At 43.6% G+C, this 27696-nt stretch overlaps 1 protein-coding gene across 1 annotated transcript in view; it reads left to right on the forward strand.

Moving 5' to 3' along the window:
* LOC124723033 overlaps positions 1-27696 on the forward strand; it is a 247975-nt gene that overhangs the window by 57101 nt on the left and 163178 nt on the right. Inside the window, exon 4 of the mRNA XM_047248209.1 lies at positions 13302-13426. Within this exon, the coding sequence (XP_047104165.1) occupies positions 13302-13426 (125 nt within the window). The remainder of the gene's footprint in view (positions 1-13301; positions 13427-27696) is intronic.

The following is a 27696-nucleotide window of genomic DNA, read 5'->3' on the forward strand; positions in this document are numbered from 1 at the left end:
TTGGCGCAAATTGTGCCCTGCACCACACACCGCTTGGTGGCTAGTGGAGTATATATGTAGATGTAGATGTAGATGTTCTGTGAGTTCCTGTTGAGTTTGGTCGTCATCCTCATCCAATAAGGCCCGCAATTGATTGTCTTCGAACTTTTTTGTTGGTTTCCCACGCTTGTTGTTTCTCATGTCAAAATCACCATTTTTGAATTTTTTGAACCACTCGAAACACTGTTTTCCAAGATCATGTTTGCCGAAGGCTTCGACAAGCATTTGATGTGATTCTGCCCTATTTTTCTTCAAATGATAACAGAAAACCAATGCTGTGCGCAAATCGTAGTTCGTAGGCACAAAACTCAACATATTTACGGATTTGAAATAGATACTGATGTTTGGAACTTGGGTTACTGTGCTTTGACATTCATCATCAGCCATTACAGGAAGCAGATGGCGCTGCAGATGCGTTCTCACGGGCCCTGCACTGACAGCTAGCACCATCTATAGGGAAATTCCAGTTTCATACTTCTACACGTGGTACATCATCTAGTGACCACAAAAATCTCAAATTTTCTGCTTTCTTTTGATTTTAAACTGAGTATGCTGTTCATTTTAAGAAAATCGTGCTTGCATCAATATATCAGTTGATATAAGAGTTAAAATTATTACTTTCATTAATGAAAATTGTGCACCTGTGTCATTTGTGCAGAACCTTTTTTCATTATCTTGAATTGTTAATGAAATAAAATAGGTGTTACATCTTACATGACTCGGCCTTCATGTTTAAGTTATAGTAATGTGTTCCAGTGATACAGAGTTCTTTTTAGTTGAGGAGAAAACTATAGACTTGTATGTCCATTACAGATTATCCTTCCAGAGTTTTGTGTCATGCAGAATTTTGTGTCATGCAGATTGTGTTATGTATATGTACCTTCGCATACAGTTGCTTCCAGCTTAGTTGGTTCTTAAAGTGGGAAATTGGACACTACCCTGTCCATTAGAACAAAATGTCATTGCGCTTCTTATACCCCATCAGCTGTTGACACTATCAGTTTGCACTGCTCCTTGTCATTCTGATTTAGGTTTCATGTTGTTAACCTAAATCACTTAGAGCGACTGCAGTGCTATTGCTGATTCTTTATTACAGCCTCATTCAGTTGGCATATCTATAAGTACCTCAATATTTGAAACATTAACATATAATCGTGGTGTGTGACTGACACAGCTAAAAGCAGACGTGAATTCATAAATGTGATAACTATTTTACTTGGTCAGACAGTCACATTATCAGAATATGGTTTGTGATAAGTACAGTATTGTATCTTTACAATGCCAAGTCACCTTAGACTATGTCTATTGGAGTTGTTCCTGTCCCTGATCAAATCTTTGTGACTGACTTAAAAATTGTGTGTTTTTTATTCTAGTATTTACAAGTATTATGCTGTTTTCCTATGTTTGCCTCAGACACATAGAATGTAAATAGTTAAATAAGAGAACTCAGTTGGCACACATGAGAAATAGTTAAAGTACACCATATATTAAAATGACGTAGCAGGATAAAAGATATCTGGTCACAGAAACGCATACGTAATCTAGAACGAGATAAAGCTCATGTGCTTCATGCATTGAAGGCAGTATAATTAGAAAGAGACAGAATTGGTGGACAGTATTTGTCTTCGGAAGTTGAAATTCCAGTAATGCCTGCAGAAACTTGGAAGTGAAAAAGCTTTTCCTAGTCTTTAGAAACATTAATTCCTTCCTCGGGAAGGCAAGAAGGATGGGTTGGGGAGCTTAGAAAGGAGTGGCAGGTCACTCGTATGTCACTCTGGGTTATTCCTCAACCTATCCTAGTCTCCTCCCTGAGGAAGTTACTAATAGTTAAGAAAGCTAGGGATAATTTTTTCACTTTAAAATCGATCAGCAGTACTTTAATTTCACATCCTGTAGGTAAGTACTGACCAGCCATTCTTTCTCTTCATTTTTTTGTTTTTTTTTAACACTGCCTGATAAAGGAAGTTAGGCACCCAGAAGGGGAGGAGGAAAGGAAACTTCATGAGTTAAGAGGGTATGTGATGTTATTTCACTGATTGCAAAATTGCATCAAATTTACTAAGAACTTTGCAGCATGAGCCACTTATCAGTACAGCATTGCACTTCCTGGTGTGTGTGCACTGATTTGGTTGGGAAGGGTGTCATAATGTCATTTTATTCTCTCGTGAGGCAAGCTGGCCCACAGATGTTGTGACTGGTCCTTGATATTGTGGACGTTAACACTGGGACAGAATTGATGTCCGAGCTGGTCCCGCAGAAGTTACATCGGGGACAGGTGGTAGGCATCTAGTTCTCCATGGGAGACCATCATCACACAGATGGTTCATAGGCACATGTGCCATGTGCACAGTGGCATCGCAGTACTATGGCATGAGAGGTAACACATGAGGACACAGGATGCCCTTGACACACCATTGTGTTGTCAGAGTTCCCTCAATCACTATGAGCCGTGACTGATGGCTCTCCCACCATGATACCAGGATTAACAGCGCTGTGTTTCTCGCTGACAGAGTCACTGATCTGGAGCAGTGCAGAAACATTATTTATGGCTGAACACTTTGTGACGTCATTTATCAGCAGTCCATTCTTCCCAATCACAGCACCGCTCCAAACACAGCAGTTTCTGTTTTGGTTTTAACAGAAGGCTACATGTGCGATAGTGATTTCCTAGGCCAGCAGCTGTTAGTCTCCTACCACTGGTGCAGGATGATGTAGAATGTTGCAGGGAGTCCTGTACTTATTCTCGGATGGCAGCCAGTGATATGGAGTTACCAGTTGCACAATACAGCAATTGTCCTGTGTGATGTTCAGATGTAGTCAGCCAGAGCCGTGACGCTGAGTATGCCAGCCCTCATGTTCATGTTATGCCCATCATTGGTCCACTGTCACGTCCGAATGCATGACAAACGTGGATAGTACATGATTCAGCCAGCCAGTCAAATAAAGACCCAATAATGAGGCCTCTTTCAACCTCTGTCAGGTGCTGATAATGCTGTCTCACACAAGTATGTGGCATCTGTGCTGTTTACAGTGATCACTGATCACCTTGTGCTGTTCACGCCTCTTATGTGCTCTACCAGGCCTGGTAACAACACCAATAATGCAGTCTGACAGCTGTTTTACATGTTGCAGGGAATTAAAACTGTAATCACGTACGTACCTCCCCTCCGCAAATGGCGGGAACTTGTGTTGAAGTTACAATGTCTTCTGGATATTTCACTCTTTTGTCAAGCAGTTTTTTTTCACATGGATCTTTTTTTTTTTTTTAATTTTCTTCCTACAATATTTAATGAGTAGTGGTAAATATATTGCTTCATATACTGCACTACTTAAAAATAATTTTCAAAGTTGTTGATGGAATGTACATTGCCAGAACCCATTACTGGAGCTAAGGTATTTTGTATTACTAGTAGTTTTGTAGATATTTTCAGGATTTTTGTACATTTGATGGTTTATTTATCAACATAGTCTATTAAGAATGTAGGTGATTCAGTTGATCTTATGCGTGAAGTTAGTGCCATTTTGCAGTACAACTCCACAATGCACACACAAAACAAGAATTTCCAGAAGTGGATATGAGTCCAGGTCATTTGAAATCATGATACTAATGAAAGGCAAAGAGAGTCTCCAGATTCCTTGTAAGCTCAGTAATTTGTAGTCACTGTCCACAAGAATAGGCGTACATTTTGTGGTTTACCATGTTAATATTTGTAATCATTATGTATCGTTTCGATGCTTTGTGCTAGTATAATGGGATGCAGGGATTACTGGATGTAGGTGGCAGTTCTTTCTCTGCCGAAGATGGATGCAGGCACAAGAGGAGGTGATACTGGTGAATTTACATTAACTTCTTTATTAATTTTTTTTGCTGTGGACAGACATTAAAGATGTACCCCTCATCTCTGGCACAATTAGGGCTTTCTCTCATAATGTTCCGGCCTGGTAACAGCAGGCAAGGTAGACCAGTGAGTGGTTAACACAGCTGCTTGGGTGGTGGTCTGCTGAGTTGGCATAGTATGTATGCTGGGTGGCAGTCCAGCACCACATGTGGCCTTTTCCAGCATGAGCAGCTGGTGGCATCGACAGGCTTTGCAGTAGGTCATGGTGCAGCCCAGGGTCTAACTCAGAACCATTGCCTGCGTGAGTATGGGCAGTCAGGCAGAGGTCCACGAACCGTGTTCGGTGGCGGCATAGTTACGGCAAGACCACAGTTAACACAGACTGGGTGTAGCTAAGTTGCCGAGATGATAGATCAATGGAGTTGGTTTGGGTGGGCTTAAATGCTACTGCTCCCCACTGCTGACTTCGCACTTGTGACTGTGTATGTCTGTCATGCCGAATGATCTGTAACAGAGGCCATGATGGGCTGTCGTATTTGGCTGTAGCATTTTGTGGAGAATGGCCCGACTATGGTACGCGTGGTCTGACATAATGGGTGGTCGCTTCTGCTGATCACACAGTTTAATGGCCATTACTGGATGATTCTGCTTGTGGCCTGATTACTGCTTTGGCTCCACCTTTGGCTCCAAGTACTTCGATAATTTATCATGTTACAATCTCCCCTTCCTAAGGAAAAAAATTGCCCTCGTATTTCCATTGATTTACAAGTATTGACACTTCACATTTTTAACTTCACTCAAAGTAACACATTGTCATTTTCACTATTTACACTTATTTCAAACTAGTGAACACTTGGTTTACACAGGAAGTGTTCATTCACCATTAATTCTGACGTCAATATGTGGGAGGGAGCAGGTATTGGGCTCATATCTACGCCTCCCCATATCATCTTCAACAAGTATTGTTAATGACTGACAAGGAGAATACATGTACTTTGGGCTAAAACCTTCCTCAGTCTATGGGGAACAAAACTGATCTATGCCAACAGAATGGTATATGCACTGCCCTATTGTTTGATGACATTGGCCTGCATGAAATTAGTGATTTATGCACTGTCCTTTTGCATCATGTTCTTATACACTGAAGAGCCAGAGAAACTGGTACACCTGCCTAATATTGTGTAGGCCCCCAGCGACCATGCAGAAGTTCCGCGACATGATATGGACTCGACTAATGTCTGAAGTAGTGCTGGAGGGAATTGACACCCTTAATCCTGCAGGGCAGTTCATAAATCCATAAGAGTACGAGGGGGTGGAGATCTCTTCTGGACAGCACATTGCATGGCCTCCCAGATATGTGCAATAATGTTCATGTCTGGGGAATCTAGTGGCCAGTCTAAGTGTTTAAACTCAGTTCCTGGAGCCACTCTGTAGCAATTTTGGATGTGTTAGGTGTCAAATTGTCCTGCTGGAATTGCCGATGTCCATCGGAACGCACAACGGACATGAATGGATGCAGTTGAGACAGGATGCTTACATACATGTCACCTGTCGGAGTTGAATCTAAAGGCATCAGGAGTCCCATATCAGTCCAGCTGGACACGTCCCACACCATTACAGAGCCTCCACCAGCTTGAACAGTCTCCTGCTGCCATGCAGGGTTCATGGATTCATGAGGTTGTCTCCATACCTGTACTCCTGTACTCGTCAATACACTCAATACAATTTGAAACGAGACTCGTCCGACCAGACCACATTTTTCCAGTCATCAACAGTCCAATGTCTGTGTTGACGAGCCCAGGCGAGGCATAAAGCTTTGTGTTGCGCAGTCATCAAGGGTACACAAGTTGGCCTTCAGCTCTGAAAGTCCATATTGATGATGGTTCGTTGAATGGTACGCATGCTCAGCATTTAAAACTGTAGCAATTTGTATTTGTAGAAGGATTGCAGTTCTGTCACATTGAACACCCCCACCCCCCACCCCACCCCCCACCCCCACCCCACCCCCCACCCCCACCCCCCACCCCCACCCCCACCCCCACCCTCCACCCGCCACCCCCACCCCCACCTCCCTACCAGGTGCTCGTCACTCTTTGGCAGGTTCATGCTTGGCTACCACAGGGCCCCAGCCTTTGCAGTATTTTTTCCCTTCTGTGCTGCATTTCTATCCTCTTTTTTATACTTTTTCCCCTCCCTTGGGGAACATGCCTGAGGTATTATTGGGAATGTCCTGCATCCTGTCGTTGACGAACGAACAGTCTCACCTTTGTTTTTCACTCCCTTTTCCTTTCCTTGTTTCCCTTCTCCTCTTGTTCCTTTGCTTCGGTGTTTGAGGATACTCTCTCATCTTCTTCCCCCCTGTGCACTCCTGAAGGCTGGCCCACGCAGCTGATGTGTAACAGGTGACTGGGTAATGCGTAATTCCCAGCCCCAGGTCGACAGGTAGGGTTCGCACGTACCCCCTGGTACAGGCCAGGCCCAGGGAGGGGTGATTGTGTGAGCTGTAACCTTCTCAAATTGCCAGTTGGTCCCTCTGTCAGGTGTTCTGGAGGTGTGACGTAGGGTGTGAACAACCTCCCAAGGCGGGTGCGCTCCCTTGTGAAGGGGGCCCCAAGTTGGAAGGATCGAGCCATCAGAGACGCTGGCAATCATGGGGGATTTCATCGTGATGAGTCAATCATCTTCCCACTCAACATCCACAAAATGTAAACGTAATGAGGCTAATGATGCAAAGATCCTTCCAACTGCCCCACGGTTCCTTGTGGTCTCACATACTGAAGATGGTCAGTCCTTTTCCACGGTAAATCCGTTTATTATTCAGAAAGGTGTAGATGCAATTGATGGCCCTGCGAAATCCTGCTCTTGTTTACGGAATGGCACTTTGCTTTTGGAGAGACCACTTCTAATTTGTAAGCACAACTGCTTGCTGCCTCACTTCTCCATGGTTACTCTGTTCACGTCGAGGCCCATAGTACTTTGAATTGTTCCTGTGGTGTAATTTACATCATGCTGCTTGATGGTCTAACTGAGGCCAGAATCCAATCTTACCTCTCTCATCAGGGTGTCATTGCTGTCCATCATGTAATGAAAAAGGTAGATTCCTCCTTAGTGCTCACCTGCACTCTCTTTCTCACCAAACTCAAAGCAGGCTATGAACTTATCACCGTCTGGCTGTACATTCCGAATCCGATGCGCTGCTGATAGTGTCATCATTTCAACCATACTAGAACGTCTTCTCAACACCCAGCCATATTTGTGACCTGTGGTGGGGATGCACACGAGGGCGATTGTCCACCACCTCCTCCCCGCTGCAACTGCAATGGCGGCCATGCTGCCTCCTCTCAGGATTATCCAGTGTATCTTGATGAGAGCAAGCTGTTCAAGTGATCGCTCCATGAAGGACGTGCCCACGCAGACATGCGATCTCCAATTCGGCTCTGAGGTTGTGAAATCGTAGTGTCAAAGTAGCATTGCCATCCCCCCGTCCAGCTGTGCAACAAGCAGTCAAACCCTCGCCTGAAGAGGCGAAGCCACCAGCTACACAACCGGTAGGCCGGAAAGGATAGGAGGAGTACTTTCGTGAAGACTTCCTCTGTCCCTTCAGCCAAACAACACCCAAGCCTTCATCAAACCTGAAAGACTCGAAGTAGTCCACCAAAAGCAAACAGTCTTCTCCTTTGCCACTTCAAAGATGCTCTCCAATGGTGTTGCCACGTGGTACCTCATCACGTGTCGCCAGTGTGCACCAACAACCATTTTTCAGCATTGGACTTCACAGACTGACCGCACAAGCAAGCTGATTCTTCTGTGGACCCCATGGAGCAGGATCCTCCTCCTTCTGTGTCCTGTAGTGTAGCACCTTTCCCCAGCTGTCGCTCGGCAGCTGCTGAGGTGACACCCCTACATCTCTTCATCATCATGATTCTCCTCCAATGGAACGTTTGTGGCCTTTGGTCCCACAAAGAGGATGTGGCTGCTTTTAGTGTCGCAGTGTCCCCTTGTACTCTGCCTTTGGGAAATGAAATTGCACCCTCACAACCGCTTTGAGCTTTGACATTTCTTGCCAATTCATTTTGATCTTCCCCCTGAGGTTGGCATTCAATCTCATGGGGGCGTCATGCTGCTCATACGGGATGATATTCATAGTCAATCTTGAAGCTTTTGCAGTTCGCCTTTTCCTTCCCCACCTGACCCTCTGTACCATTTACGTTCCTCCATCATTCACTGTCACCAGGATAGACTTACTTCAACTTATTGGGCAGCTACTTCCCCTCATTTTGCTACTTTAATGTGCATCATCCCCTTTGGGGTTCTCCCAGGACCTGTCAGAGAGGTGCCCTCTTGGCTGATCTTCTTAACCTCTTCTGCCTTAACACTGGAGCAACCACTTTCCTTTCCGACTCCTCACACACCTATTCCCATTTGGACCTCTCCTTGTGCACTGCCGAGCTTGCCCCTCATCTTGAGTGCTCCATTCTTTCTGACACCTACTTGAGCGACCATTTCCCGTGTGCTCTCTGTTTGCTGACTCCTACCTCATCCACGTGCACGCCTAAAAGGCAGCTTTCTAAGGCTGACTGGCAGCTTTACTCCTCCCTGGTGACCTTCGAAGAACGAGATTTCCCCAGTTGTGATTACCAGGTGGAATATCTCCTAAACGTTATACTTACTGCTGCAGAATGTTCCATCCCCCGCACCACTTCCACTTTAATACGTCTGTCCCAGTCCCTTGGTGGACTGAGGCATGCCGCGACGCAATTCGTGTACGGAGACGTGCTCTCTGCGTTTTTAACTGCCACCCTACGCAGGCAAACTGCATTCATTATAAACAGATGCGTGCAAAGTGTCATTGCGTTCTTCGGGATAGCAAAAGAGCTAGCTGGATTTCATTCGCTAGTTCTTTTAAGTTCCACACCTTCCTCTGTCATGTGGACCAACCTCCGACGGCTCTCTGGAACCAAGATCTATTCCACAATTTTCGGCCCGACAGTAGTTGAAGATGTCATTGTGAGCCCTATTGCTATCTCCAACACCTTTGGCGCCATTTTGCGGAAGTTTTCGAGCTCTTCACACTATCACCCTGCCTTCCTCCATTGGAAACGAGTGGAGGAGGTTTGGGTGATAACCTTCTCTTCTCCGAATCGTGAGTGCTACAATGTTACCTTTACTATGAGGGAGCTAGATCTTGCTCTCAATTCATCCCGATCCTCCACCCCAGGGCCAGACGCCATCCACTTTCAGATGGTGCAGCACCTTTCTCTTGCAGGCTTTCTGCTTAATGCGTACAACCGCATCTGGGCAGAGGGCATGTTTCCTGGGCACTGGCGTGAAGCCACCATCATACCCATACCTAAGCCCGATAAGGACAAAAAGCTTCCTTCTAGCTACCGCCCCATCTCTCTTACCAGCTGCGTTTGCAAGGCGATGGAACGTATGATTCATGTCTGGCTGATGTGGTGTGGTGGCTCGAGTCTTGCCATTTACTAAAGAATGCACAGTGTGGATTTCGTGCGTGGCGTTCTTCAGTTGACCATCTCATTACTTTGTCCACCCATGTCATGAATTGTTTTTTTGGAGAATGCCTACGACACCTGCTGGAGAACTGGCATCCTTTGTACTCTTGATACCTGGGGCTTCCATGGGCGCCTGCCCTGTTTTCTTTGGGCATTTTTACAAGACCGAGTTTTCAAGGTGCGTGTGGGATCTGCCTTGTCGGACATCTTTATTGAGGAAAATGGCGTGGCTCAGGGTTGCGTCCTGAGCGTTGTCCTCTTTCCTATTGCCATTAACCCTACAATGACCTGCCTCCCGCTGAGCATCTCCGGCTCCCTTTTTGTTGACGATTTTGCCATCTATTGCAGTTCTCCACGGTCATGTCTCACTGAGCGGCATCTTCAGTGCTGTCTTGACCGTCTTTACTCCTGGAGCATCGACAATGGCTTTCACTATTCCACTGACAAAACTGTCCGTATGAATTTCTGGCAGTGCAAATGATTTCTTACATTACCTCTCCATCTTGGGCCTGTTGCCCTTCCGTTTATTGAAACTACGAAGTTCTGTGGACTCATGCTGGATAGGAAACTCTCTTGGTCCTCTCGTGTATTTTATCTGGCAGTCCTCAATGGTACTTCCTGGGGTACCAGTCAAACCACCCTCCTCCGTTTGTACCGGTCCCTTGTCCGTTTGAAACTCGGCTATGGATGCTTTGTTTATGCGTCTGCACAGCCCATCCCTCTGATGCCATCCAAACAATATCCACCATCGTGGCATGCATTTGGCCACGGGTGCCTTTTACACTAGCTCGGTTGAGATTCTGTATGCTGAAGGTGCTGAACTACCACTGTCCTACCATCGTGACTTTCTCCTCAGCAGGTTATGCATGCCATTTGTCTGCCATGCTTGGCCAGTCATCCTATGCTTCCTTCTTTGGTGATTCCTTTGATCATGAGTATGGGGGTGTTCCTCTCCTCTGTTACCTCCTGGAGTCCACTTTCGGCACTTGCTACGGCGGCTTAACTTCACACTGCCTGCAACTTTCCCGGAGGGTGTGAACCTGTTACCACCGTGGCTTTGTGAAGCGGACCGTGTGTTCAACTTGGCCTTCATTCGCTTCCCAAGGACACTACTCTAGCATCAGTCTATTGCCTTCAGTTTTATGACCTTCGCATGGAACTTCGCGATAGTACCTTTGTATACACAGATGGCTCTCGGACTGACCGTGGGGTCGCGTGTGGCTTCGTCATTGGCAACTGTGTCTTTCGATATCGGCTTCCGGCACACTCCTCAGTATTTACAGTCGAGCTCTTCGCCCTGCATCAGGCCATGGAGTACATACGGTGACGCAGGCTTTTCAATTGTGTCCTCTGCTCAGACTCACTCAGTGCCCTTTAAAGTCTATGTGCTCTGTACACTGCCCATCCCTTAGTGTAGTGGGTCCAGGAAAACTGTCACTTGCTCACTCTTGGTGGAGCCAGTGTCATGTTTCTGTAGGTTCCTGGTCATGTCGGTCTGCCAGGAAACGAGGCTGCTGACGCTGTTGCCAAGGCTGCAGTCCTCGTACCTCAGCCCGGGTGTACCTCTATTCCCTCTGATGATCTCTGTGTTGCCGTCTGTCAGGAGGTGGTGTCTTTTTGGCATTGCCAATGGTCGTCCCTTCATGGGAATAAACTTCGGCTTATTAAGCCTCTCCCAGTGCCTTGGACGACCTCCTCACGGCCCTCGCGCTGGGAGGAGATTATTTTAGCTTGGCTGTGTATTGGGCACTGCCTTTTTTAGCGATCGCCATTTGCTAAGTGGAGCTACCCCACCACATTGTACATATTGCGCCCAAATTTTAACTGCCTGACACTTCCTGATGCCTGGCCCCCCCCCCCCCCCCCCCCCCCCTTTTTTTTTACCATTTACGTTCCAGCTTGCGTTTGCTGTCTGATTTATCAGCTGTTTTAGTGAATGACACGTGGGCTGTCGGCCATTTAATTTTTAGTTTTGGACCTCCGTTTCTTTATGGTGTCTTTTAGTCCTTTTTCCGCGTGCTTGTTTTTAGCTATCTTTTCTTCTGTCAATTGGGACTGACGTATAGTCATTTAACTCCTCTCTGTATTCATGTCCTATAGTTCTGACTTGGGCGCGTATGACCCCAGTTGTTTTTTGTGCCCTAAAACAAAACAAAACCAAAACAAAACAAACATTGGATGATTCTTTCCAGTCATTATCAGACCTGTACTTGCGGGATCTTTTTCCGGCTGCAGCGATGTCGGAGATTTGGTGTTTTACCGGATTCCTGATGCTCATGGTACACTCGTGAAATAGTTGTATGGGAAAATCCCCATTTTAGTAAAAGTTTATTTAAAACAGTAGGAGATCCATAGTAACCTCTTTTTGGCCACGGTCTGAAGACATAGTGACTATCTGAACTTCCATAACCTTGTACTCTATCCATTCTTTATTAATTCTTTAAAAATTCCTCTTGCTCTGTGAGATTTATATGTGATAACGCTGACCCAACTACAGGTGCTGAACCAGCTCCACCTATGCTGTACAGTAATCCTTTCCACATATCGTGCAACATGTGATAGATTTTCCTATTATGTCTGTTTGTTTTGCTTGGTCAGCTGTTGTTGGTGGCTCTGTGACTTTCATGAACATCATTTCGTGATGGAGCTGAATCTGTTTAATTGATTATGTCACATCTAACGATCATTTTGAATCTGTGTCGTATCTCAGCATTTTGCTGTTTTGGGACAATGCTACGTGATATGAAAACAGTAAAACCTAACCAGTCAATACTGTAGTGACTCTCCATTCTTGTTTTTATTGGTTGGCACTGTACCATGGCTTAAACCTATCTCAACAAATTAAGTAGAACTTGTTAACTATTTTCTCAGGGGGAGGGGGGTTACATTTTCCTAGATTACATCTGATGTTCTTGACTCATCCCTGACTCTAAATCTGACACGATGCCTATCTCTAATTATTAATATACACATTAGTCCAATTGTCCTCACTCATCCTGAAGTATATACTCCATACGGTTTGTATTTGCAATGGAAACCTTATGCCTGTCCTGACTTATCCATATCCAAAAGTTTCCCATGTCCCAGTAAGGCACCTCTCGGTACTGGCTGGCAAACTGTCCTTTGTCAATGTACCCAACAAGTTATGGAATATGACTCAGTGCACACAGTGGAGTGTCCAACTGAACTAGGCTTGCAAGTTTCACAGGGAATCTTACGTGAAGTTTGGAAGGTAGGAGATAAGGTACTGGTGGAAGCAAAGCTGTGATGACAGGCCATGAGATGTGATTGGGTAGCTCAAACAGTAGAGAACTTGGCAGTGAAAGACAGAGGTCCTGGTTTCGAGTCTCAGTCAGGCACACAGTTTTTATCTGCCAGGAAGTTTCATATCAGCACACACCATCTGCAGAGTGAAAATTTCATTCTGAATGACAAGCTGATTTGGGTGACTTTACATGCTGGAGCTCTCTGCTGATATTGTGGTTGTAGCTGCGTAATGGTGTCACGTGAAACAATATGGAGCAGATGTAATTACTGGTTGTCCTATCTGGCAGCATGTCTGGGCTGTAGTACCTTATGGAGATGGGCTTGGCAATGGTATGTGTGATCTGATGACAACCAGTTCAGCTTCTGCAGATTGCACAGTTCAGTGATTGGTGCTATCTGTCCCTGGTTTGACCTGATTACCATTACTGCACCATTTTTGTTTCCAAGTACTGTCATAATTTATCCCATTACACTAGGGGCTTACAGTATACTTTAGTTACATAAATCTGCATATCACTAGTTCAGATTTAAAGCTAACAGTGATCAAGTGGTCATTTTCCATTGGATTGATTAGATTTTGAAAGTGCATGTGAATTTTTGTTCAAAACAAAATGCTTAAATGACATATTAATTTTCCTCCTAGCGTTGCTGCTATTGCAACAGAGGTGGTGCAACTGTGTATTGCTGTGGAAACACTTGTAAAAAGGTTTTCCATCTGCCTTGTGGACTTAAAGAACAATCCTTCCATGAGTTCTATGGACGTTTTCGGTAAGCAAACATTTTAAGTGTAGATTTGTGTTTGAGGTTGTGATAAGAATTTTAAATAAAATACTTAAATACTTAAATAAAATACTTAAATAAAATACTTGTGACCTTAGTGCATCACCATTTTGTATTCGTTTTTTTCTTCTCTGGATTATGCTAAATGTGGAAAGATTGAGCTTTACTGAAATGTATTTGTTAGGTGGTTTGCAGAACTGCATGATTTATTTATTGCACAAAAGTGAGCAATAAGAATAATACATTTTGTTCACATGCAGTCATCGTGTAGTAGTTAGCTCTTCAAGGGCTTAGGCATTTTAACTGCCCTGTCATAATACATGTATTCGCCAATGAAATTTGTCATAAGTAAGTACAATTTGAGAAGAACAGTGATGTCCATACCTACAATACTACAGGAAAAAATTACCTTTATTACTCATTATTAGAGCTATCAGTGGCTTAGAAAGTAGTTAAATATGCTGTGACAAAAATGTTTGATCCTTCACCCAGTAACATAAATGAATCATTCAAATGATCCATGGAACATGTAACTAACTAGCTATATATTTATTAATAGTATGTTGTTGCTATTTGTATTGGAGTATCACACAAAAGTAATGGTATCAGAAAACAACTACCTTTGTTATACTGTCTGGAACTTTGGTTATTATGTTCTTTCCATAGTTGTTTCAAATTATATGTTATGTGCATTCAACCCAAATTTTACCATAGATGCATAGCCAGTGTCTATGTTGTGTGTGGAGTGAGCAAATGTAGATATTCTAACAAGATTTGGTCTGTGCTTGCAGTTTCCCATTGGTATAAAAGTGGTTAGGTCAGTACTGACGTATCATCATGTAGGTGCCCAGCCCAACAGTACCCCTCCTCGAGAGGACTGACACTTTTTATGATGATGACCTAAGCTATGAAAACAGCACCCAGCATTACACAGTACCGAAAACTAACAACCATCTCACCCTTGCATGATTTGTCCCAGATAGCACGAAAACCGCTATTACTGTTACCTCCCAACCAGACTATCGCAGAGTTTTTTTTTTTTTTTTTTTTTTTTTTTCAACTTGGCACTTGCCTTGGCACTTTGTTTCCCTCTGCCCTTGAAACAGCTACCCTTCATTTGCTTTTCGTCCACTATCTAGCTCCTAGATGCGACTATATTACTGGGTAATCCTAGCCAGACGTATGGATAACATCAAGGCCCCACATCCCGTGAAGTTCTTTATCAGTAACTAACAAATACAGAGGTGACAGTAGATCTCTTGAGATGATCACCACATCGGTGTGGGTGTGGAGGGGCTCCACCTCTTTGACGAGCTATAGATACAAAAATTAATAGGGAAAATGCAAGAGTAGGTCTAATAATGAATAAGGAAATACGAATGTGTTTAAGCTACTATGAACAGCATAATGAACTCTTTTTCTTAGTTAAGGTAGCCACTAGCCAACACCCTCCTTAGTAGTACAAGTTTATATGCCAATTGGCCCTGCAGATGATGAGGAGATTGAAAGGATGTATGATGAAATAAAAGAAGCTATTCAGATAGTTAAGACGGGAAAATTTACTTATGATGAGGGACTGAAATTTGGTGGTAGGAAAAGAAAGAGAAGGAAAAATAGTAGAAGAATGTGGGCTGGTGGAGAGGAATCCACATTGTAGAATTCTGCACAGTGCATATCTTCATCATTGCTAACATTTTAAGAACCATGATAGGTAGTCAAGACCTGGAGACAAGACGAGGTTTCAGACTGATCATACAGGGTGTCCCACTCAAACCTCCCTGATTTCAAAGACCCAGGAAAAAAACCACAGTAGATATGACAACGAAAAATGCACCACATTGTAGAGCATCTCAAAGAATTAATTTATTTATCATCAATACACCTCTACTTGTGGATAAGCAGCTGAGCAGCAAGTCGTATACTCCTAGCTCACTCATTTGTTACATAGTTTAATTCTTAATTTCTTTGCGTGTTTTTGGTACTTGCATTGTTTAATTCATAAATTTCGGGCGTATTATAGTATTTGAGAGTTGTAGCATCGCGTTTTAGTACCTGAATAGTGTAAATTCGCGTAGTCGTTTGTCTACCGTTTTTGTTTGGAACGGCCAGTGTCGGTTGGTCACAGTCAGTGTGCTCCCTGCCGCCGTTGGATAAGCAGCTGAGCAGCAAGTCGTGTACTCCTAGCTCACTCATTTGTTACATAGTTTAATTCTTAATTTCTTTGCGTGTTTTTGGTACTTGAATTGTTTAATTCATAAATTTCGGGCGTATTATAGTATTTGAGAGTTGTAGCATCGTGTTTTAGTACCTGAATAGTGTAAATTCGCGTAGTCGTTTGTCTACCGTTTTTGTTTGGAACGGCCAGTGTCGGTTGGTCACAGTCAGTGTGCTCCCTGCCGCCGTTGGATAAGCAGCTGAGCAGCAAGTCGTATACTCCTAGCTCACTCATTTGTTACATAGTTTAATTCTTAATTTCTTTGCGTGTTTTTGGTACTTGCATTGTTTAATTCATAAATTTCGGGCGTATTATAGTATTTGAGAGTTGTAGCATCGCGTTTTAGTACCTGAATAGTGTAAATTCGCGTAGTCTTTTGTCTACCGTTTTTGTTTGGAACGGCCAGTGTCGGTTGGTCACAGTCAGTGTGCTCCCTGCCGCCGTTGGATAAGCAGCTGAGCAGCAAGTCGTATACTCCTAGCTCACTCATTTGTTACATTGTTTAATTCTTAATTTCTTTGCGTGTTTTTGGTACTTGAATTGTTTAATTCATAAATTTCGGGCGTATTATAGTATTTGAGAGTTGTAGCATCGCGTTTTAGTACCTGAATAGTGTAAATTCGCGTAGTCGTTTGTCTACCGGTTTTGTTTGGAACGGCGAGTGTCGGTTGGTCACAGTCAGTGTGCTCCCTGCCGCCGTTGGATAAGCAGCTGAGCAGCAAGTCGTATACTCCTAGCTCACTCATTTATTACATAGTTTAATTCTTAATTTCTTTGCGTGTTTTTGGTACTTGCATTGTTTAATTCATAAATTTCGGGCGTATTATAGTATTTGAGAGTGTAGCATCGCGTTTTAGTACCTGAATAGTGTAATTTCGCTTAGTCTCCTTCCGCCGCCGAGCAGTGTCAGCAGTGCGCAAGTAGCAGCATTACTGCATTTACTAGGCAATCTTGTATTTTAATAACCGTTTAAATTTTGTCGATTTGTTTGCGCTCTCTGTAGATTAGTTCAGACGTTCTTTGCAAAACAGTTTTTAGCATGGATAGGGACTGCAACTGCTGTGTTCGGATGCAGGCTGAGTTGGCATCCCTTCGCTCCCAGCTTCAGGCAGTGTTGGCTTCGGTCACACAGCTTGAGGCTGTTGCCAATGGGCATCACTGTGGGGGTCCGGATGGGGGTTTGTCGGGGACGGCCAGCTCGTCCCACGCATCCCCTGATCGGACTACGACTGTGGTTGCCCGGGATACTGCCCGCATTGAGGCTGATCCCTCACCTGTGGTAGAGTGGGAGGTCGTTTCAAGGTGTGGCAGGGGGCGAAAGACATTCCGGAGGGCTGAACGGAAAGCCTCTCCAGTTTGTCTGACGAACCGGTTTCAGGCTCTGTCTCAGGCTGATACTGATCTTCGGCCTGACACGGCTGCTTGTCCTGTTCCAGAGGTTGCCTCTCAGTCTGCAAGATCCGGGCAGTTGCAGAGGGTGGGCTTACTGGTAGTTGGGAGCTCCAACGTCAGGCGCGTAATGGGGCCCCTTAGGGAAATGGCAGCAAGAGAGGGGAAGAAAACCAATGTGCACTCCGTGTGCATACCGGGGGGAGTCATTCCAGATGTGGAAAGGGTCCTTCCGGATGCCATGAAGGGTACAGGGTGCACCCATCTGCAGGTGGTCGCTCATGTCGGCACCAATGATGTGTGTCGCTATGGATCGGAGGAAATCCTCTCTGGCTTCCGGCGGCTATCTGATTTGGTGAAGACTGCCAGTCTCGCTAGCGGGATGAAAGCAGAGCTCGCCATCTGCAGCATCGTCGACAGGACTGACTGCGGACCTTTGGTACAGAGCCGAGTTGAGGGTCTGAATCAGAGGCTGAGACGGTTCTGCGACCGTGTGGGCTGCAGATTCCTCGACTTGCGCCATAGGGTGGTGGGGTTTCGGGTTCCGCTGGATAGATCAGGAGTCCACTACACGCAACAAGCGGCTACAAGGGTAGCAGGGGTTGTGTGGCGTGGGCTGGGTGGTTTTTTAGGTTAGATGGCCTTGGGCAAGTACAGAAAGGGCAACAGCCTCAACGGGTGCGGGGAAAAGTCAGGACATGCGGGGACCAAGCAGCAATCGGTATTGTAATTGTCAACTGTCGAAGCTGCGTTGGTAAAGTACCGGAACTTCAAGCGCTGATAGAAAGCACCGAAGCTGAAATCGTTATAGGTACAGAAAGCTGGCTTAAGCCAGAGATAAATTCTGCCGAAATTTTTACAAAGGTACAGACGGTGTTTAGAAAGGATAGATTGCATGCAACCGGTGGTGGAGTGTTCGTCGCTGTTAGTAGTAGTTTATCCTGTAGTGAAGTAGAAGTGGATAGTTCCTGTGAATTATTATGGGTGGAGGTTACACTAAACAACCGAACTAGGTTAATAATTGGCTCCTTTTACCGACCTCCCGACTCAGCAGCATTAGTGGCAGAACAACTGAGAGAAAATGTGGAATACATTTCACATAAATTTTCTCAGCATGTTATAGTCTTAGGTGGAGATTTCAATTTACCAGATATAGACTGGGACACTCAGATGTTTAGGATGGGTGGTAGGGACAGAGCATCGAGTGACATTATACTGAGTGCACTATCCGAAAATTACCTCGAGCAATTAAACAGAGAACCGACTCGTGGAGATAACATCTTGGACCTACTGATAACAAACAGACCCGAACTTTTCGACTCTGTATGTACAGAACAGGGAATCAGTGATCATAAGGCCGTTGCAGCATCCCTGAATATGGAAGTTAATAGGAATATAAAAAAGGGAGGAAGGTTTATCTGTTTAGCAAGAGTAATAGAAGGCAGATTTCAGACTACGTAACAGATCAAAACGAAAATTTCTGTTCTGACACTGACAATGTTGAGTGTTTATGGAAAAAGTTCAAGGCAATCGTAAAATGCGTTTTAGACAGGTATGTGCCGAGCAAAACTGTGAGGGACGGGAAAAACCCACTGTAGTTCAACAACAAAGTTAGGAAACTACTGTGAAAGCAAAGAGAGCTTCACTCCAAGTTTAAACGCAGCCAAAACCTCTCAGACAAACAGAAGCTAAACGATGTCAAAGTTAGCGTAAGGAGGGCTATGCGTGAAGCGTTCATTGAATTCGAAAGTAAAATTCTATGTACCGACTTGACAGAAAACACTAGGAAGTTCTGGTCTTACGTTAAATCAGTAAGTGGCTCGAAACAGCATATCCAGACACTACGGGATGATGATGGCATTGAAACAGAGGATGACACGCGTAAAGCTGAAATACTAAACACCTTTTTCCAAAGCTGTTTCACAGAGGAAGACCGCACTGCAGTTCCTTCTCTAAATCCTCGCACAAACGAAAAAATGGCTGACATCGAAATAAGTGTCCAAGGAATAGAAAAGCAACTGGAATCACTCAATAGAGGAAAGTCCACTGGACCTGACGGGATACCAGTTCGATTCTACACAGAGTACGCGAAAGAACTTGCCCCCCTTCTAACAGCCGTGTTCCGCAAGTCTCTAGAGGAACGGAGGGTTCCAAATGATTGGAAAAGAGCACAGATAGTCCCAGTCTTCAAGAAGGGTCGTCGAGCAGATGCGCAAAACTATAGACCTATATCTCTTACGTCGATCTCTTGTAGAATTTTAGAACATGTTTTTTGCTCGCGTATCATGTCATTTCTGGAAACCCAGAATCTACTATGTAGGAATCAACATGGATTCCGGAAACAGCGATCGTGTGAGACCCAACTCGCCTTATTTGTTCATGAGACCCAGAAAATATTAGATACAGGCTCCCAGGTAGATGCTATTTTTCTTGGCTTCCGGAAGGCGTTCGATACAGTTCCGCACTGTCGCCTGATAAACAAAGTAAGAGCCTACGGAATATCAGACCAGCTGTGTGGCTGGATTGAAGAGTTTTTAGCAAACGGAACACAGCATTTTGTTATCAATGGAGAGACGTCTACAGACGTGAAAGTAACCTCTGGCGTGCCACAGGGGAGTGTTATGGGACCATTGCTTTTCACAATATATATAAATGACTTAGTAGATAGTGTCGGAAGTTCCATGCGGCTTTTCGCGGACGATGCTGTAGTATACAGAGAAGTTGCAGCATTAGAAAATTGTAGCGAAATGCAGGAAGATCTGCAGCGGATAGGCACTTGGTGCAGGGAGTGGCAACTGCCCCTTAACATAGACAAATGTAATGTATTGCGAATACATAGAAAGAAGGATCCTTTATTGTATGATTATATGATAGCGGAACAAACACTGGTAGCAGTTACGTCTGTAAAATATCTGGGAGTATGCGTGCGGAATGATTTGAAGTGGAATGATCATATAAAATTAATTGTTGGTAAGGCGGGTACCAGGTTGAGATTCATTGGGAGAGTGCTTAGAAAATGTAGTCCATCAACAAAGGAGGTGGCTTACAAAACACTCGTTCGACCTATACTTGAGTATTGCTCATCAGTGTGGGATCCGTACCAGATCGGTTTGACGGAGGAGATAGAGAAGATCCAAAGAAGAGCGGCGCGTTTCGTCACAGGGTTATTTGGTAACCGTGATAGCGTTACGGAGATGTTTAATAAACTCAAGTGGCAGACTCTGCAAGAGAGGCGCTCTGCATCGCGGTGTAGCTTGCTCGCCAGGTTCCGAGAGGGTGCGTTTCTGGATGAGGTATCGAATATATTGCTTCCCCCTACTTATACCTCCCGAGGAGATCACGAATGTAAAATTAGAGAGATTAGAGCGCGCACGGAGGCTTTCAGACAGTCGTTCTTCCCGCGAACCATACGCGACTGGAACAGGAAAGTTAGGTAATGACAGTGGCACGTAAAGTGCCCTCCGCCACACACCGTTGGGTGGCTTGCGGAGTATCAATGTAGATGTAGATGTAGATGTAGATGAACCATTTGTAGCACGAAGAATATCGAGTCTATATTCAGTTTCTTGCCAAGTTCTTTGTAACATTTCCCCTGTTGTTGTTGCAATTGCATTAGTTATATGATGTCGCAATGTAGGAATATTGTCCAGTTTGGTCACATACATGCGGTCCTTCACAAATTCCCACATGAAGAAATCAAGCGGTGTAATGTCGGATGAATGTAGTGGCCAGGTAATGGGTCCTCCACGCCTGATCCAATGATTGGGGAATTTCCTATCCAGGAACTTGCGAACAGCTGTTGACCAATGCGGCGGAGCTCCATGTTGTTGAAAAATGATGATGGGTTGTGAGTCTTGTATATGAGGGTACACAATCTGCGCCAACATGTCCAGATACACTGACCCAATCCCTGTTTGTTAAGCAAAGAAGAACGGCCCAACAATCCTGTCGTGCATTAGCCCGCACCAGACGTTTAGTTTAGGGCTATCACAAATATGTTCAATGACAATGTGCAGGTTTTGTGAACCCCAAATTTGAACTTTATGCCTATTAACCCTTCCTGATGAAAGGTTGTCTCATCTGAGAATAAATTCCAAGAAACTGGCATCCATATCAATACGCTGCAGCATATCCACAGCAAATTGTTGTCAGCATGGTTTGTCGTTTGGCATCAAATTTTGCATAATTTGCACTTTGTAAGCACACATACGAAGACACTTGTGAACTACGTGATGCAATCTTGATCAAGGTACATCAAGTTGCCTAGATGCTTGACAAATTGACTTACGTGGGCTTCTGAGAAACATTTGTCTGATGTCCTCCACCGTTTTTTCTGAAACTCCGTAACGTGCACTGCCAGAATGTTTCAGAACACTTCCTGTTGCTAGAAACTTCCTATACCATTCCTTAATTGTTTTTACATCGGGTGGATCACATTCATACGCACGACGATAATTTCTTTGCACAGTAATCTGCGATTTTGTTTCTGCAAACCACACTACTACTTGCGCGTGGTGCTGTGGAGTTGCCATTTTCACTTTGTGCGACCATGCTGCACTCTGGCGACAATACTTGGCACTTCTGACACGGGAATATAAATTCTTTGAGATGCTCTACAATGTGGTGCATTTTTCATTGTTGTATCTACTGTGGTTTTTGGCTCCTTGAAATCAGGTAGGTTTGAGTGGGACATCCTGTATAATGGTAAGACAGAGATTTCGGAACCAGATTTTAAAGTGTACGACATTTTGAGGTGAAGATATGGACTCTGACCACATTTTATTGGTTATGAACTGTAGATTAAAATTGTAGAAATTGCAGAAAAGGTAGGAAATTAAGGAGAGGGGTCCTGGACAAGATGAAACAACCAAAGGTTGTCTGAGAGTTTCAAAGGTAGCAATAGGCAACAATTTACTGACACAGGGGAAAGGAGTACAGTAGAAGATGAATGGGTAGCATTGAGAGATGAAATAGTGAAGGCAGTACAAGATAAAATAGGTAAAAAGATGAGACAAACTAGAAATCTGTGCATATCACAGAAGGTGTTGAATGTAATTGCTGAAAGGAGAAAATATCAAAATGCAACAAAGAAGCTGGCAAAAGGGAATGCAGCTGCCTAAAAACTGAGATTGACAGAAAGAGCAAAATGGCAGAAGGACAAATGCAAGGCTGTTAGAAGCCTTTAGGAGAATTAAAGAGACCTTTGTAAATAACAAAAGAAGTTGTATGATTATCAAAATTTCAGGTGCAAAACCAGTACTAGACAAATAAGGGAAAGGTGGAAGGAGTATAGAGGGGCTATACAAACAGGGTGTATATGCCCTAGAAAATCTGGGAAAAACCCAGGAATTTTTTCATCTGGGAGAAGTCCAGGTAAAGCCTGGGATTTTTTTTTGAATTCCAGGTATTTTTCATTGTTTTAGTTTTCAGATAAATTTTTGTAATTTTGACTGGTAAGAACTGATACTGTAACAGCTACTGCAGAATAATACTACAGCAATAAAACATATACAGGAGAATAACGCCAAAATAAAATTTAGTTTCAAAGTGTGCCATTTGCAACAAGAAGACATATTACACACAAAAGTGTCTGCTGATTGCAAAATATGTCAAAGACTATGCAGTACTTAATAACGACAAACTGCTTTTCATGAGTCTTTCTCGTATGCCTCATTTTGGTGAACATGATGTCACAAATGTTTAGATTTCTAATAGGTCACGAGAAAGTATTGCAAATGATGGTTTCAGAAGTGTTAATTTCAAAGTAAATTTCATTTTCACAAGGTAAGTTGTTATGTGTGAGAATGTATAATGAGCTTTGTAAATGACAGAGTGTTAGACTCTCATTCAAAACTGAACACTGAGGACCAGCCACTTAGAAAAATTTCAGGCACAGAAGCTATTTATCCCATTATTTAAAATTTTACTGGCACCATTCGTGCTTGATATACCTTAAAAAGTTAACACACACAAAAAAATACAAATTGTGAAGGCTAGTTTTTCATATTTATTTTAGTTCCTTCATAGATTACAAATTATGCAATAACGATGGCAAAAAGCATCTTTCAGAAAAAAAGTGTGATGTGACTTCTTGAACAATTTCACGTGTTACTGGTTTTACTATGGGGCTTGACAGAATGTGTATCTGTAACCCACGAAAAGTCCGGTGCACAGGAGTGAAACTTATAATCAAGCTGCTGCTGCAGTTTAAGCTGGTGCTCTTATGATCCTGCCTAGCCACACCCTTGGAAAAACAGCAAATATTTTTTGACCATCAATATTATTTGAGAAAACTTAGCTTTTCGTGTGGTTATACTTTATATTAATTTAAGCCATAAATTTTTTCTAATAGTGTGTCTGTGCTGCTTAACAGTTTGGTTGACTACATCACACTTCCTATGCTGTGGATATCTGCTGTCATTGGCTGGCGAGATCACGTGACATGAGCTATGATTGGCTGACAAAAGCACATCACAATCTCGGTTCCAGTGCTTCGGAAGCTACCATGGTGTAATTGGTGGAATTCATGTTTATAATTTCGTAATACGAAAATGTGCAGTGCACATGTTACTGTGCATCAAAGATCTTTTCAAAATGCATTGCGTTTTCTGGGTTCTTTTCCTAAAGTGCTGGAAAGTTCTGTCTCAGTTTATAAATCCTTCACTACTCAAAGGATTGACAAGTTTACAGCTCCGAGGGAAAGTATATTGTCACTTCACAAGGAAAAAGTTTATTTTCACCCGAGAAAGCGTATTCTTTACTGGGAGATACGAGAATTATTTTCCCCCTCTTGTGTGCGTATATGCTCTGTACAAAGGAAATGAACTTGAAGGCAATATTATCGAAAGAGAGAAGGAAGTAGGTGAAGATGAGATGGGAGCTCTGATTCTGTCAGAAGAATTAGAGCACTGAAGGACCTAAGTCAAAACAACGCTCCTGGGGTAGGTGACATTCCCTCAAAGCTACTGATATCCTTGGGAGAGCCAGCCATGATAAAACTACTCATCTCATGTGCTAGATGTATGAGATAGGAAATACCTTCAGCCTTCAAGAAGAATGTAATAATTCCAATTATAAAGAAAGCCAATGCTGACAGGTGTGCTAATACCAAACTATCCATTTAATAAGTTGTACAATACCCAAACGAATTATTTATGGAAAACTGGAAAAACAGGTAGAAGACAACCTTGGGGAAGATCCGTTTGGTTTCCAGAGAAATGTATCAACATGTAAAAAAGGCAATACTGACCCTACGACCTACCTTAGAAGATAAGTTAAAGAAAGGCGAACCTACGTTTATAGAATTTATAGACTTAGAGAAAGCTTTTGACACTGATGCCTGGAATACACCCTTTGAAATTCTGAAGGGAGCAGGTGTAAAATGCAGGGAGCAGAAGGTTATTAACAATTTGTACAGAAAACAGATGGCAGAGTTGAGGGGCATGAAAGGGAAGCAGTGGTTCAGAAACGGATGAGACAGGGTTATAACCAATCTCCGTGGTATTCAATCTGTACAATGAGCAGGCTGCGAAGGAAAGAAGGAGAAATGTAGAGAAGGAATTAAAGGTCAGAGAGAAGAAATAAAAAGTTTGAAGTTTGCTAATGACATTGCAATTCAATCAGCGATGGCAAAGGACATGGAAGAGCAGTTGAACAGAATGGACAGTATATTAAAAGAAGGATGTAAGATGAACATCAACTGCCATGTCCCGGCACAGGTCCTGGCTACCAATATAGAGTTGGTCGAGCCTGTGTGGCGCAATTGGGACGTTGACGGCAATTATGGGTTTGTGGTTCCCTGTAACTGGCCTTAATTACAGAGGTGAGAGGGAGTAGAATCTCCTGGACTGTCTAAGGGCGTGTAGGAGGTGTAGATACGTTAGACAATACTTTCAATTGGTAGTGGGTACAAGGGGGGAATTGGCAGCACTGAACTGTCAAAACAGTAAGATGAGATTTCTCCTTTAACGCAATTTATTGAGCTAATATCACAAAGGACATGTGAGGTGTCAGACCCTTCCCCTTACTCTGTACACTTCTATAGATTCAGCCAGAATCTCCACTTCTCACTCTATGTCGGAAACGACTACTCACGAGAACTACCACCTTTGAATTCACTCTTTGTTTAAATAATGGACCCTTGTCCTATCTCACAGGAGACAGTGGCTTGTTACTTCTATTGCTGAAACTAACTGTAGAGGCTACTTGAGACAGAGACAAACTGTCCCTGTTCAAAATTATTCCAATGCAAAACTTCTACTTAACTGACAGTTGTAGTTGCGTCCACCAGAGCATCACCGTCTTCTCGTAGTTGCAGTTCCTATAGACTCATCAGTAGTGGTTGCTACCTTCTCGATGCTGCCAGGCCTCGTCTGCTTGTGTCCTCTTCAGCTTCTGCGACGACTCTGCTTCTTGCTGCTCGTGGATGCCCTTAAATACCCATTTTGAAGGTCTGCCCTGCTCGGATGCAGCCCTCGCATCCGCTTTCTCTAACTTATTTTTTGGTCTTCCCGGACATTTCGTCGCTGTGGACCTATATTCGTTTCGATATGTCCGGCAGAGTCCAGGGCAGAAAGTTCCTTCTCGCCCTCCAAGGTCCGAGAGACGCGCTGTTCGTGTCCTCGACGTGTTTACTAGCTCAGGCTATTTGTAGTGTGTGACACTTTCCTTTCTGTGTCTGTGGAACTTCGGGTTTCACTGTGCGGCGTCCGCGTAAGAAATACTGGCTGAACCTTTACATTATGAATAGCTATGTCATTTTGTTAATTAAATCCTCTGGGGACCTGACACAACAAAGTCAAAACAAGTGTAATAGAATATAGTTTAATTGAATCAGGTGTTGCTGAAGGTATTAGATTTGCAATTAGTCGTTAAAAGTAGTAGATGAGTTTAGTTATGTGAGCAGTAAAATAACTGATGATGGCCAAAGTAGGGAGGATATAAAATTTAGACTGGCAGTGGCAAGAAACATATTTCTGAAAAAGAGAAATTTGTTAACATCAAACAGAAATTCATGTTAGGCAATCTTTTAGGAAGATGAAATTTCATGGCAGATTAAAACTGTGTTCCGGACAGAGACTTGAACTCGGGACCTTTCCTTTTCGCGGGCAAGTGTTCTACCAACTGAGATATCCAAGCACGACTCGTGCCCCGTCCTCACAGCTCCACTTCTGCCAGTATCTCATCTCCTACCTTCCAAACTTTACAGAAGCTCTCCTGCAAACCTTGCAGAACTAGCACTCCTGAAAGAAAGGATATTGCAGAGACATGGCTTAGCCACATCCTGGGGTATGTTTCCAGAATGAGATTTTCACTCTGCAGTGGAGTGTGTGCTGATATGAAACTTCCTGGCAGATTTAAACTGTGTGCCGGATCGAGACTCGAACTCGGGACCTTTGACTTTCGCGGGCAAGTGCTTTACCAACTGAGCTACCAAGCATGACTCGCACCCCGTCCTAACAGTTTTAATCTGCCAGGAAGTTTCATATCAGCGCACATTACGCTGCAGAGTGAAAATCTCAATCTGGAAACATCCCCCAGGCTGTGGCTAAGCCATGTCTCCACAATATCCTTTCTTTCAGGAGTGCTAGTTCTGCAAGGCTCACAGGAGAACTTCTGTAAAGTTTGGGAGGTAGGAGATTAGATACTGGCAGAAGTGGAGCTGTGAGGGTGGGGCGTGCGTTGTGCTTGGGTAGCTCAGTTAGTAGAGCACTTGCCTGCGAAAGGTAAACGTCCCGAGTTCGAGTCTCGGTCCGGCACACAGTTTTAATCTGCCAGGAAGTTTTATATCAGCGCACACTCTTCTGCAGAGTGAAAATCTCATTCTTTTCGGAAGATATTTGTCTGGAGTGTAGCCTTGTATGGACGTGAAATGTGGAGGATAAATAGTTCAGACAAGAAGAGAATAGAAACCCTTGAAATGTGGTGCTACAGAAGAGTGCTGAAAATTAAATGGGTAAATGCATAAATTCTAAATAAAATTGGGGAGAAAACATATTTGTAGCATAACTTGATTAAAAGAAGGGATCACTTGAAAGAACACAATCTGAAACATCAAGGAAGCACCCATTTGGTACTGGAGGGAAGTGTGGAGAGTATAAATTATAGAGGGAGACCAAGAGATGTAGACAGATTCAGCTGGATGTAGGTTGAAGTGATTATTCAGATGTAGGTTGCAGTAGTTATTCGGAGCCGAGGCTTGCACAGGGGAGAGTAGTGTGGAGAACAGCATCAAACAAGTCTTTGGACTGAACACCACAACAACAATTACAGCAACAAATATGTTAACTGGGTCAAAGGATCGAATGGGGAGACTGCATACACAGGAATGAAATTGAGACTAGATAGTGAAACGGGAAAGATGGCTGCTTAACCCTCGAGCAGGCGTGCAGATTTTCGTAACATGAGCAGGCACGCGGTGCACTTTGTACACATGTAGTCGAAACCTGTTGTAATGCTACCAAGGGAAACATATATGAGCTAAATCATAGTTTAATTTTAGTTGATTTAAACAACAATACAAGAAACATATATTACTCCGCTAATTAACTATTTGATTAAACAAATAAGAAACTTTCATATTATTCTATTGCCACAGTTGACGTATCACTCTATTCCAACACTTTTTTAAGCACATACAGAACAAAAACATTCT

The sequence above is a fragment of the Schistocerca piceifrons genome, chromosome X (genome assembly GCF_021461385.2).
Source record: "Schistocerca piceifrons isolate TAMUIC-IGC-003096 chromosome X, iqSchPice1.1, whole genome shotgun sequence".
Lineage (NCBI taxonomy): Eukaryota > Metazoa > Arthropoda > Insecta > Orthoptera > Acrididae > Schistocerca > Schistocerca piceifrons.